Raw genomic sequence first — 14,405 nt, forward strand, 5'->3', positions numbered from 1 at the left:
GTAACCTTGACACTGTGTACAAATAAGTCGTGTGTAGTATGAATTGCCTTTGAAAGTAACCATATGACATATAGTGACAAATTGCCCATGATTTATTTTCACTAAGAGAAAAACCTGTGCGCGCGCGCACACACACACACACACACACACACACACACACACACACACACACACACACACACACACACACAAAACACAAAAACACACACACAAACACACACACAAACACACACACAAACACACACACACACACACACACACACACACACACACACACACACACACACACACACACACACACACCACACCACACCACCACCACCACCACCCACACACATACACACACACACACACACACACCTCCAGAGAGAATAGTAAAGGATGACTACTATGCGCTGTGGCTGTTAACTGTAAACATAACGCACATACACTAAACATAACGCACATACACACAAATTGCATAGGGGCACACAAACACACATACACACACACACAAAACGCACGCACACACACACAAACACACACACTACACCACACACAACCACACACACACACAAATACACACCACACACACACACACACACACACACACACACACACACACACAAACACACACCACACACACACAAACACACACACAAACACAAACACACACACACACACCTCCAGAGAGAATAGTAAAGGATGACTACTATGCACTGTGGCTGTTAACTGTGCAGAGTCATCGCGGCGTAGGCCGTTCATTGATTACGATAAGATGTTCGGGGTACAAAGTACGAGGTTGGAGAAGCTACAGTTAACGTGAGTGACTATGGCTTTACACAACTCTTTCCAAAATATCAGCGACAGAGAGCAAGGGTGGGCTACAGGCACTGTACACAGAGATGGAATCAAACCGAAAAGTCGGCGTGACGACGGCAACGCCAACTACTACACTACTCCGTCGGCCCTTTATACGTTGGCGAAGTGTAGATGACAAGTGCGTTACAATGAAGTGATTATACGAGCTGGTATTATTACGAGTGTCAGTATTGTTGTATTTCCCGAGCGAGAGCGAGGGTAAGAATGAATTTTTACACGAGTTTCGTAACAGCAGAATGACACACATGTGAGCGTGATAATTTCTTTATCAGCCATTATTTCGTAATCCCTTTGAGCTCCCCTTTGGAAAAATGCACTGACCACCACCGATGTCCTAGAAAACCACAATTTGTCGAATGACGTAAATAATCTTCAGCTATGACGTCATTTCTAGAGTGACGTCATTTCGACCTTGCGTCACAATAGGATTCAAATGACGTAAGCTTCAATTTTGTTCACCTCAATAATTTTGCAGATTTCCTTTTCCTACTTGCGTTACTAGTATTCATAGATAGCCATTCCATATCCAAATCACCGTAAGGACAATCCATTTTGTTTCATGTAACAGATCACATCAAACACAAGAACCAAAGCAATGATTTATTTTAAAATCAGATAAAATGTTACAAGACCAGGCAATATACTAAAATAATTATATTGCTGATAAATGCAGGGATAAAAAAGAAAATAGAAAAACGAGTTGCTTGTGAACAGCGATCGAAAACCCCGGAAAATAGTTCCAGCAAAAGTTCACAGTTCATAAAAAAAAGAATTCACATCGTGTGGACTTTTCTGTGCGTTCACAGATGTGTGAACTCCAGATATCAGATCACATGACTACCCATTCAGCCAATCAGCATGAAAGAACCAGTGTAAACCTAAAATTATAGAGGAAATTTCATGTGTCGAGTGAACTGTCATGTTTCTCTCATCGAGTGACGGGGGTGAATGAGATATTTTCATGAGTCACCGATGTAGGAGACCGCTGTTGGAAGCGAAAGAATACACGCTGGTCAAGTAACAAAAATGGCGCTTTGCGAAACGAACAATCTCGATTGAGAAATTTACAGTTTATAACGAAACATTTTCGAGAGAATAACAAACGACAAGAAGTGATACTAACTCCATTATTTTGCCTTGTGGCCGCCTCTGTGGTCTAGTGGAAAAGCGTCAGTCCGGAGAGCGGAAGGTTCGGGGTTCGATCCTGGGCCGCGTCATACCAAAAGACGTTAATAGATGGTACTTGTCGTTACCCTGTCTGGCGCTCGGCATTAGGAGGTTAAAACAAGGACTGGTCGGCTCGGAGTCAGTATACTGTGGCTGAGTGGGGTATTCATGTTAAACTGCGGCATGGTATCTCAGTGAGCTGGCACTATAAATCGGCATTAGTCCGGACTAGTACAAGCAGCCATACACACACAAACACACACACACGTGCATGCCCGTCGCTATATAAGTGCAATAAACACAGTTTCACCTCACCTATTTTGCCTTGTCAATGTGGAACTAACGTGAAAAGGACGTCAACAGTTTGTGTACGGACACTTACGATAAAGGGAGACAATTTAAGGGGAGGTAACTCTTGTCTGACAATAGTTCCGTCAAAGTGTTATGTTCACTGCAATGAAAAAATCACTTTTCTCAACTTGAGAAAAATCAGTCTTTCACACTGAAGTACATAATAAATGAAATTATTAGAGCACATACGATTTTATTACCTCGGTTATTTCTAACCCTGTGGGTAATACAGTGAGTGATTGAGTTTGACGCTGCTTTTAACAGTATTTCATTTATATCACGGCGTGACAGCTAATGAGGAAGGAAAGCCCGGATGTGATGCAGGTCTCAGACATTTACCACTTTGGTGAAACCCACGAGCACAGGTATGGTGCTGATAAACCTAGGAACCTAATCGGGGCGAATCTGGGTTTCGAAACTACGATCACAGGATTCTGGTACGCCAAAGGGACGCAACTCTGCGCAGCGAATCAAGCCCCCTAAGAATTGGTCCCAAGCAACCTTTACTGGCCGCAAAAGACGACTTCATGTACGGCTGGGCTCGGTGACTTTGTTGATGGCGTGACATTGTACCTTGATGGCGTGGATCGCTGCTAACAATATCAAATACCGGATTGTCTGGTCCAGACTCGATTATTTACAGACCATCGTCATATATAGCTGGAATAGTGCACAGTGTAGTGTTAAACAAACAAACAAATCAAAATAGGTATTATTATTAGATTTTCTCTCCACCACTACATCAAATACCATGTTTTACATCACGCTGGCTTGGTTGACACATGTCATCGATCCCAAATGCGTGGATTGATGCTCATGGTGTCAATCACTGGATTGTCTGGTCCAGACTCGATTATTCACACACCGCCGTCATATAGCTGGAATATTGCTGAGTGCGGCGTTAAACGACAAACAAACAAACAAATATCATGTTATTGTCACTGTGTTTCCATCTTCCTCTACTTGATGAAACACACCATAAACACAGTCCTATCAAACGTTCATGCTTCATGTGCATCAGAACATTACATGTTCGCAGATGCCTTGAATGGTTTGTGTATGATTGAGTGAGTTATTTGGGTTTAATGATGCTTTGAACAGTATTCCAGTTATATCACGGTGTGTCAGTTTATTGTGGGAGGAAAGCCCGAAGTGATGCAGGTCTCAGACGTTTACCACTTCGGTGAAACCCACGAGCACGGGTATGGTGCTGACAAACCTAGAAATATAATTGGGGAGAACCAGGTTTGGATTGGACCCACGATCGTAGGTTTCTGGCGTGCCCAAGGGACACAACTCTGCACGGCGAATTGCGGCGCCTTGGACGACTGGGCCACCTGTGTCCCACGACAAGTTCACAGAATGTCAAAATAATCGAAGTCATCTTGTTTGACAGAAGTTGTCACACTAAAAATGTCTGCCGGTTCGCTCTCATACTCAAACATGTTGAAATCATCCTCATGTAGTGAGCGCAGTGCTCGGAGATCCGCGTGTGGAATGGTTCGGTATGCTTGCAACATGGCGTCGTGTTTATTGTGGCTGTGAGAGGAACCACGACGACCGCGGTACTGAAAAACTGTCTCTGTCAGGTTCAACATTGTCAGCGTTCTACTTTCTCGTTTGCTAAATGGAAATTCATCCTTTGTAGACAAGATGCCATAAATTTGGAATAATCGCCATAATCTTTTCAGACTGTCGTGAAACGTCATACAGGAAGTGACGTCATCCCGAAATATATATGTTTGAGTAATTTCGTCCGCTATAAAGTCTCCAGTTATTTCTTCCTCGAAATTCTTGAAGGTAAACTCTTTGCCGTAAAAAGACATCTTTCGTAAAATGTATTGCGTGTCATCTGTAAACGTTTCCATGGTACCGATGACGTCATATCGAATGTTACACAAGCCACAGAGAGTGTTCTGAGGGGTGAAGTGTTCATCCATTACAATGTTTGTGTTGTTGGATTCAGATATCACATATTTGACGAATTCGGCAAATGTGACGTCATGCCCACACGCTCTGCTTCTAAGCGATTGGTTGAAACCGTTCTGTTTAATACCTCGACCTACAGAAATCCAGTAATGTTTTTCAACCGCAAAAAACTTATTCAAGTATGCCGAAAACAACCTGCCATATGGTTCTCGAGAAAACATAAACCGAAAATATTTTCTAAATATTTCGATAACTACGTTCTGTGACTTCTGTATGATGTTCTCAATCAAAACAGGATCGGCATAACCATAGGAAATTTCAAAAGGGGAGGTAATGTCTCGATCATTTCCGGTCATGACGTCGAACATCCGGCGCCAAAACGTTGAACCACATTTGGCTGTTCCACAATACAAAGTTTTTCGTTTTTGGTCAACATGAAAACGCCCAACCAGTACTTTGGCCTTTGGTTTCGTTTTGCAGAAGCGTGTTAGCCTTTCGCGTCGTTTCAAGTATATATTTTCTAGTTCCTGGTCCTGAAACACAAATAACACGGAAAGGAATTAATATTCATAAAACAATGTACTACCACTGGTACCAACAAATAGGTTAAGTGACAATTTGAGTAAATCCGATTTATACCGTATGCAAACGCAAAACATTTTAAAGACAATACTTAAATACACAGTCAACATACAGATTTTTTTGACGTGAACTCTTTGAACGGAATCTGTGACGTCAACTTCCGGTGCACATAACGCCGCAGATAGAGATGGTGTTGGAGCTCCACAGCAGACGACCTATTGGACAGCACTTCCGCCAACCCCCCAAGGTCAAGGTCCGGGACATCTTTTCTTTTTAAACCCGTGATCACTTTTTGGAATGGTGTTGCGTCTGTAAGCATCCTGCGGTAAATATCGGCAGTCTCTTCCTTCAAATAAAACAATGTGTCACCTTCAGAGTAAGAGGTCCGCCTTTCATGTCGATGTCTTTCATCCACACTTTTCCCTTGGAGACGCGCATTGCGCATGTCAGGCATGGGCGTGAAAACGTCACCTTTGAAATAAGGGATGGTCGAATTTCGCTGATTGGACGAATATCGTTTAAAATATACACCTGGAAAAAGATAACCGCCGTTTAATCTATATTTCAATATAAAATCGTAAGTTTTTAAATCGAATACTATTTTTTAATTTCATGACAAAATGCATTTATTTTGGTTTGCACAGTGACATACACATTCAAATACAGAACCAGAAACCGGAGACCTAATGACATGTAACTTATCCACGGCAATAGTAACTGGACTGCCCTTTCAATTGCTTCCTCTACTTCTGTGTATCATGTGATATGACCCATGCAATACTCCCGCTGGTCTGTTTCCCAGACCCTGGAGAAGAAAATATAAAAGGAGTCCAACTCAAGTCTAGAATGATTTGGCAAGTCTAGATTGCCTAGGGTCTGTAAATCTGCAGGGCTCACAAGCGTGATTCTGGCTTGTTTTTATCAGTTAATCTTGTTCTGTCCACCGGTGTTTACAGGTGATGTGGGTGACCCCAACTGACACCTCTGGAACCCCCACTCACCTGTCTAAACTAGTGGAAAGTCACTAACATTTGAAATGGCTAATTTTTTATACAAAGAGCTAAAAGCACCAAAAAAAACCAATAGTCTTGGTGCCACTCTAGGGGAAGAAGGGATACCGTGGGAAGAGGGAGTGGTCAGAAATATGCCGTCTGGGTAGCTGTGGCATGTAAACAGGAATGAAGGTTGGCAGTGACAAGATTACAGAAATTCCAACAAATTAGAGCTTTGCAGATTTGGTTAGTCCCTGTAATTAAGGATTGTTCTGGTTCTCCATTTGGATTTTTTTTTTATAATGTAGATATATATTTTTAAATAAGATAAATGATTTCTGGGACTAAATGTTAGTCTCTACTACCGCCACTATGGGGGAACACGCAGCCTCCTCCCCGCTGTCAGTAAAGAGGTATCGGTGGTGTCTTGGACGCTCATAAACATGAGATCCAAACAATACATGGAAGCTTTGGATATATTAACATAAAAAAGTGTTGTTCAACTATTTCAAGGTGAATATTAAATAGGAGTATATTGTTTACTACACGCTCGATCGAGGATTTCCATCCATGCGTTTATCAAATGCATTTTCAAATATTTGTCATTGATTTGTTTGTTTGTTTGCTTGCTTGCTGTATAGGGCTGCGGTCAGCAACATTACAGCAATATACGTATTTGCTGTTGATCAAAATATAAATTGATTTCATTTCTTGTGTATGGGTACAAAATAATATCGGAAGAATGCGACAAAAATTGACATTCAGATCCTCTCAAAAGAATTATTTGTTAATTGTCAGCTTTCTGACTGTGTCAGATAGAGAAACGACCTGTGATTTCCAGGCTCGGTGGAAATGAAAAAAATACTCTTGTTCAGACATGTTCTTGTCAGAGAAAAAGACACAAGGCTTTGATATAAAACTCCCCTTCTGTCATAAATAAACGCCTGCCTTGAATAATCGTCGGGGTATCGGGACCTTGCGAAATACATAAACGCCGTGCTTTTATTCAAGGGTTTATGGCAACAAAAACCCACGTGGAATTTAAGTTACACGTGCTTTGGTGGCTGGTTGACAAACGCTTGAGGTTTGTAGTATAATATCAATCTATCATCAGGAAATATATTAAATATTGACCTACCTGAACCACCTAAAATTATATGGAAAACTAATATAATTGACGCAAGTCCGAATGTAATCCCAACCGCTTTGGGTCGAATAAACACCGTCTTCGACATGCTGCAATGGACGCGGGGTTATGAAGATGTCAACCAACGTGACCCACATTCCGCTCTACGTGTTTCTGGTGCGCAAGCTGTGACCCTACCCGCTGATTGGAGAGGCAGAAGCGCTATGTCAAATAAGTAAAAGATTTAATTTCTGATTAGGAAACGCAGCTGGTTGGTCAGGTGTTGGTTCGGTTGTTCAAAGTTCATCATCTTGACAGAGTTCACCCACTTAATAAAATATTTAAAATGCCAAATAGAAACAGCTCAATCATATTAACGCTGATTGATTCGAATAGTGAACATATACCACTTTAGTCGCAATCATTCTTTAACAAAAGTTCGTTTTGCGAGTAATCTCCCGTTTAAGAACCCAAGCAACGCGAGATACCGTTGTTACCCACCCAAATTTGGGTGGGTAACAACGGTATATCTCGCGTTGCTTGGATTCTTAAAGGGGAGATTACTCGCAAAATACCAAATTATAGAGAGCTCCGCGAACACGTTACCGCTGTGAGGAGCTAGGAACACTAGGCGTCGCAGTAATTTCCGGCCTTGAAATGTCGTCTGCTGTGTGAACGTTTTCGAGGGAGATTTTTAAAAATTTTACCAGTTAATCACTTTTTTGCAAGTCTAAATTTGAAAATGTCCTCGAATTTCAAAGTTGACTCGCTTCTTATAAGCCTGAAGGATTTGCAGAGTGGTTTGTAATCATTGTCTAAGATAATTGTAAATTTATGTAATGAAAATGATTTGAGTAATAATAAAGTTATGGTTTTATAAGGTGGAATAAAAAGCCTATACCTAACAGGTTCGAATACTTCTATTTTATGAATATACATTTTGTTTTAGAAAAGAATTGCCTAGAGCAGAAACTTAACAAACGTCGTGAGAAAAGAAGACAATGTGAATGCGAACTTGAAAGAGGTGAATAACATCGCCATTGGAAGACATGTTCTTTCGATGTCTCTCACCCTGACTGGGTCTTACTACCTATGGTTTCAAACATTACATTGAGAAGGGGTTAAACCCCTTACACTTCCGACACCCTGTACAAATGAAGGCCGTGGGGGGGGGGGGGGGGGGGGGGGTAAATATTTGTACAAGTATCACATGTCCCCCATGATTCAAATAAAACTGTTTTCTATACTCTTCCCCTATACAATGCATGAAGTCCATAGGGACTTGTCATAACCTTATTGTTAAAAATGAAAAGAGGTCCCTAGAACAAACAATGTAGCAGCAATACCAGGAGTCCCAGAGCTACCAGTAGGGCTGGGACAGGACACTGGGTACTTGGTTCCGGTGGGTACTCAGTTGGTCTCGGTACCCATAGGACTACCCGGAACCGTGGTTAGTCACATGATATATTGTTTAATGAGAAATATTCACTAGATCTACTGTAACACCATATTTGTTTGTTTGTTGTTTAACGCCACACTCAGCAATATTCCAGCTATATGATGGCGGTCTGTAAATAATCAAGTCTGGACCTAACAATCCAGTGATTGATGTCATAAGCATCGATCCACGCAATTGGGATACATGTATCAACCAAGTCAGCAAGCCTGACCAATCCTGTTGGGCGCCTCTTACAACAAGCATTGGTTGCTGAAGACCTATTCTAACATGGATCTTCACGGGTCTACAGCTCCATGGTTACCTTACCAAATCGCTAATGCTAGCATAGCCTTCTGACTATACACCGTGATGCATGTTTTCTGACTTTTATATGTTTAAGTAAAAATAAAGCTTCAGTCAACTTCTGTGTATTCATGACCAGATCATCTTATACGTGTATCTAAATACTTTTTGCCAGGGATCCTTTAAAAAATTTCCCAGTCGGTCATTTTGTACCCAACTCTTGAGACCTACAGTGGGTATCCGGGGAGGGTCAGGTAATAGGGGGTCAGGTACCCAGGCAGTAAATCTGGACTTATCCCAGCCCTAGCTACCTTGCCAATTAATTTAAACCACTGCTGTTGGTGTGATGACATCAAACAGTATCTAGTATCAAAGAACATGCTTACTGTAAAGTTGAATGACTTCTAAATTCATATCAAAACATGGATTTGTAAAAGTAATGTTCTTTACTGAGGCAGGAAGAGTGTATGACTTATGCTATATTTACTGTTTTATTCCATTTAAGTTGAAGGCAAGATGATGCAAGTCAGTGATGTGCATCGCAAAATGGTTGGTAAGTACATATATATTTGCTCTCAAGTCTCAAATCTCTATATAAGTCAACCTAAGGGCTAAACTAGTAGAATTGCAATCCTAAACTAATAATAGTCAGTAGTTATAACAACTAAAATCTAATAAAAAACGCTGATTGAAGGACAATAAGAGCTACAATCAACAAACCACTCTTTGATTATTTGTGAATTAAGATATTAAATTGCAGTATCTTAACTTTACAGAGACATTGAAAGTTGCCCAACTGAAAGTTACACAGACACAAGGACAAACAGATAGGTAGAATATTTCTTCTGAAAATGAATGTGTTATGAAAAATCAGAATGTGTGATATTAATATCAAGAGAATTAATATTGAAATTGTTTATGGAACTGAATGTTTCCTCATCCCCTTTTCCTGCTCTTTGTACAAATTAGCAAAAAGGACCAAAAAAATATATAAATAAAATCAAATAAAGACAAATATAACCATTATCATGCTTTTTTAATCTATGTTATTATGCCTTTGCATTTCTTCATCAACTCAAGTTTGGAGGAAGCCAACCAGAGAAGAAGGGATAGAATAGCTGGCATTAATAACAACATTGCAAATGAGAAGATTAAACAACAAGAAAATATGTAAGTTTTTTTGTCAGATAATGTTATTTCAAAAATAAAGCTTTGTTACTTTGATGTAGGTAGGCGCATGTAGCATGGTTAAAATGATAGATGCCAAAGTCTGCAGTTAAACTGTAAAATTGTACACTGACTGTTTTAGCTACTCGTGCCTTTGTTTGTGGTGTCCTTTTCATTGTCTAACTTACCTACAGGTACTAAAATATGAAAGCCACTATGATAAAACATTTTCCATTATTTATTGCTTTTAAGAAAATGAAGTGAACTAAAATATTTATATATCTTTTTGTTTTTTTCCAGCAACAGCTTTGAAGACAAATTGTCTGAACTTACAGAAGATTTGATGAGGGCTAGGGCACATTATGTAGGTATCAAATCTTATTAGTGGTCATCTTACTATTTTTCAACTATGAGGAAGTAAATAGTTATCATGTGCATTCACACTTGCAGGTTTTTTTGAGTATTTGACATGATGTACGAATTTCATTTGAAACTTTCAGCATTAACCATGAGATAAGTGATCATCACAATTCCATGAAATTAACTAATCTTATAAGATATGCAACTCTAATAACACCAGTGTTCAAAATAAGCGCCAGCCCTTAGGCCCATGGCAGGTAGATCTCGTGTCGGGCTTGCAGTTTCAGATTTGTATGGGTCCTTATGACCTGCAGTAAATTTACACGTTGATTACTTTGTCACAATAAGCTGCAGATTTCTAAATGAAGGCCTTACATTTACTGAAGCAGGTACCTGGTATGAAGAATTACATCATTTTGTAAATGCATGACATAAGCATGCTGTCATATGCTTTCTACGGGACAACCAACATGAGTAGATGTCTAGCTTAAAGACAACAGAGAAAAATAAATACAGGTTTTCAATCAAATGTCAATCAGTTACATTCTTATGAGACTTTGATTCCAGTATTGTGTGTGTGTGTCTGTGTAAGGGTAATGACAAGGCGCTCATGACTTTCCTGCTTCACCTTTTGAACACTGACATGCCCCAGAAAATGTAGTTTTACACTTGTGTAAAATTTATTTTAAGAATTGTTTGTACTTTTCTCATAGAAAGACGAAAATCTTCATAATGTACTTGTTTCTAGCAAAGAGAAATTGGATGAACTGACACAGAACTGTAAGTTTCTCAGGCATATAATCCTGATTTACCGGTACTCATAATGAATGAAATGTGGTTCATTGGTTGGTTTGTTGTTTTATGCCTCTCTCAGCAATATTCCAGCTATATGACGGCGGTCTGTAAATAATCGAGTCTGGCCCCATTGGTTAGTGACTGCTCATATGATTATGCAATAATTAGAAGGCAAAAAAAAGATCATCATGAAATAACCTTCCCATTATTATGAGTGAGTGAGTTTGGTTTTACACCCCTTTTTGCAATATTCCGGCAATATCGTGGCAGATGAGACCATAAATGGGCTTCACACATTGTTCCCATGTGGGGAATCGAACCTGGGTCTTTGGCATGACGAGCTAACGATTTAACCACAAGGCTACCCAGGGTATGAAACTCCCAAAAATTTCAGCCAGGCCACAGGACTGGCTAGCTGAAATACTTGCCAGCCCTGACCAAAACCTGCCGGCCCACTGTAATCATATGTTTCTCAGGATAAGCTAACGTTTCTTTTTGGTTACATTTTATCATTCATCTTTACATGTGAATTAATGCTTATCATCGGGAAATATTTAGAATATTTTCACATATGAAATATAACCCGAACCGTCGGGCAGGGGGATTTGAAAATCTGGCAGCCCGAGTTGAAATCAACCCGTCTCGGACGGTCGGGCAGGCAGGTATTTCGAACACTGGGCTACCCCACTGCCCCCACACACTATAACGAGAATTATGCAACTTCAAAAGTTCATCTTCTTTTTTTGAAGGTAATATCTGACCATGACATTGACTGTATGTACAGTGAAAGACACCCTTTTTCAGAAAATTGATGTTAAATGTACAGATTTAAAAGGACTGCATTCATGTAATTTAAGAAATTTGTCAATCCAGAGTTTTCACTTGGAGCAGTACTATTTGTATTAATACAGTATCACTGAACAGCGGCAGAAACTAACATTTTTAGTCCACTAGTCCTTATAATGATAACATATAGCAAAACCCTTAAAAATGGCAAATTTCTGCTATTCCTTATGATACCTTAACTATTGGGCAGTTTGGCAAGGACTACAGGACTAAATGCTGCTCAAGGGAGTTAGTGCCAATTTCTGATGCTGTTGTATATCAAACAAAATGCAGTCTGCAACTAACATTCCTTGTATCTCCAGTCCAAACCTAAAGTACAATCAATAATGTGTCCAGAAACCCTTGACAATATTAACAATCTGAAATTATCTTTAAAAACGAAACTGTACTGAATATTATGCTATATGTAACATTTGAGATAATGAGAAAAGGTTAGAACACATTTTGAAACTATAGCATCCACTTCTCAATATTATGTTGCCGACCATTACAGTGAACAAACGGAACCAGGAAGTGAAGAGACTCACTGATGCCCTAGAACAACTCAAGTCACAGACAGATGACAAGGAACAGGAAATACCAGAGGAAACATGCAAACATATTTGGTAAGCCATAACAGGTATTTATCTAGAGGACAATATTCATCCCACAAGTCTGCAGCCAAGGTCAGGACTTTGTGGAAGTGACACACTGTTAAAAGCACCAATAAAGAGGATTGAAAAGGCTTTAATGTTGTTTTAAACTATTACACTGACTGAAAATTGAAAAACCTCCAAATTTGAGATAATAAGAACTTTAACAAAATCCCAGTTTATTTTAAAAAATGACTATTTCCCAGTTTTCCTGCCAAGGGCACTTTAAAAAAGTTTGGTCACATAGTTAAGCCCCTACAGCAGTGATACTTTTGTGTTATATTGTACATATACCATCTGATGAGTTTTTATATTGATAAAGTATGTTCAGTAAAAACACACATCCATGTTTAAAGATGTAATTTTATTATTTTCTTGAGGCACTGTTAAATGAATAATATCACACAAAAAAAGAATACAAGACTTTGTATATTTCCATTTACTAAACCTCATATCTTAACCTTAATATTGCTTCATAGCTTCACAATTCTTAAAGCTGTTAACCTTAGAATACAGCTATTTGATTGACAAGAAAAAGATACTTATCAAGAAAAGTATTCTTGTGCAGTGGTGAGGTGAAATGGGGTTTAACGTCACGTTCAAGGTTATAGCACTTATTCAGTGATATGCATGCATGTGCGTGCGTGGCTGCTTTTACTAGTCCGGACTGATGCTGATTTATAGTGCTAGCACGCTGAGATATTATGCCACAGTTATACATGAATACCCCACTCAAACAAGGTAAACTGTCTCTGAGCCGACCAGTCCTTGTTTTAGCCCTTTAATCCCGAGTGCCAGACAGGGTAACAACAAGTACGATCTAATGATCTTTAAATGTCTTTTGGTGTGACACGGCTGGGGATCAAACCCCGGAGGCGGTCTCATGTGCAGCGAAGTCCCATTCAGTTTACAATACTTGTTGCCATCACAATAATTGTTCTGTGTATGTTGCAGGCAAATGATGAAGGATGAGAACCAGACAATTCACAGTTACCTGAACCAGCTGCAGACAGACTTAAAGGTTATTCACGACACAACCCTGTCCCAGGAGACTAAGAAAATGGCAATAGATTAACATGACAGAGCTTATGTACATCATACAAACTGACTTAATGAATCAGCATACCACAAGTTATACATCTAGACTAATTATTCTTACTCCAGGATCGTGTTAACATAGTCAGCAGAACTTCCCAGTCAATAAGTATGAGGGATCTAGGATGTATTGAGCTGCCAGCTATGAAGGCATCATAAGGAACCACATTTGTAAAAGATTTGGTGTATTAACTTCATAAGTTCATTCTTCTTTTGTATTCATGATACCAATAAATGCTTTCTTCAACATATTTAAATTTTAAATGTCAGTCATTTAATATTTAAAAATGTCAGTCACCTTATATTGTTTACCCTGAGCAGAATGAAAGGACAAAAATTTACAAAAATTATTTGGGTTTAACGATGCTTTGAACAGTATATCCAGTTATATCACAGCATGTCAGCTTAATGTGGGAGGAAAGACAGAAGTGATGCAGGTCGCAGACGCTTACCAATTTGGTGAAACCCACAAGCACAGGTGTGGTGCTAACAAACCTAGAAACAACGGGATTCAAACCAACAATGACAGGTTTCTGGCGCCCAAGGAACGCAACTCTTCGCATAGCGAATTGTGGCTCTTTAGACGACTGCTGGGCAACCGTGCCCCTTGCAATTTGAAGTTGTGGGAAGAGAAGAAACTGTCGGCTGACCCTGCTGATGCACGTCATCATACCCAAATCTATGGTTGCTCAGCATTAATTGACCTCTGATTTATCTAGACCTGGGCACAATTCCACAAAGCAACCTTAGCACTACGACTG

General features: G+C 39.6%; 2 protein-coding genes across 2 annotated transcripts; one reads left to right on the plus strand and one right to left on the minus strand.

Annotated features, from left to right (window-relative positions):
* Positions 1–3,734: 3,734 nt before the first annotated feature.
* On the minus strand, positions 3,735–5,328 carry LOC124130916 (carbohydrate sulfotransferase 11-like). The gene is made up of 2 exons (XM_048390380.1): positions 5,260–5,328; positions 3,735–4,841 (listed from the first exon to the last, which is right to left on the minus strand). The coding sequence occupies exons 1-2, from the start codon at positions 5,326–5,328 to the stop codon at positions 3,735–3,737; spliced, it is 1,176 nt and encodes a 391-aa protein (XP_048246337.1).
* Positions 5,329–7,663: 2,335 nt separating this feature from the next.
* On the plus strand, positions 7,664–13,895 carry LOC124130950 (putative leucine-rich repeat-containing protein DDB_G0290503). The gene is made up of 9 exons (XM_046494004.2): positions 7,664–7,808; positions 7,958–8,032; positions 9,255–9,302; positions 9,526–9,580; positions 9,830–9,919; positions 10,217–10,280; positions 10,990–11,056; positions 12,411–12,522; positions 13,504–13,895. Exons 1-9 carry the CDS (start codon positions 7,751–7,753, stop codon positions 13,622–13,624), a joined length of 690 nt encoding a protein of 229 aa, XP_046349960.2. The 5' UTR covers positions 7,664–7,750; the 3' UTR covers positions 13,625–13,895.
* The last annotated feature ends 510 nt before the right edge of the window (positions 13,896–14,405 follow it).

Source organism: Haliotis rufescens, unplaced genomic scaffold (assembly GCF_023055435.1).
Source record: "Haliotis rufescens isolate VD_foot unplaced genomic scaffold, xgHalRufe1.0.p SCAF_9, whole genome shotgun sequence".
Taxonomy (NCBI): Eukaryota; Metazoa; Mollusca; class Gastropoda; order Lepetellida; family Haliotidae; genus Haliotis; species Haliotis rufescens.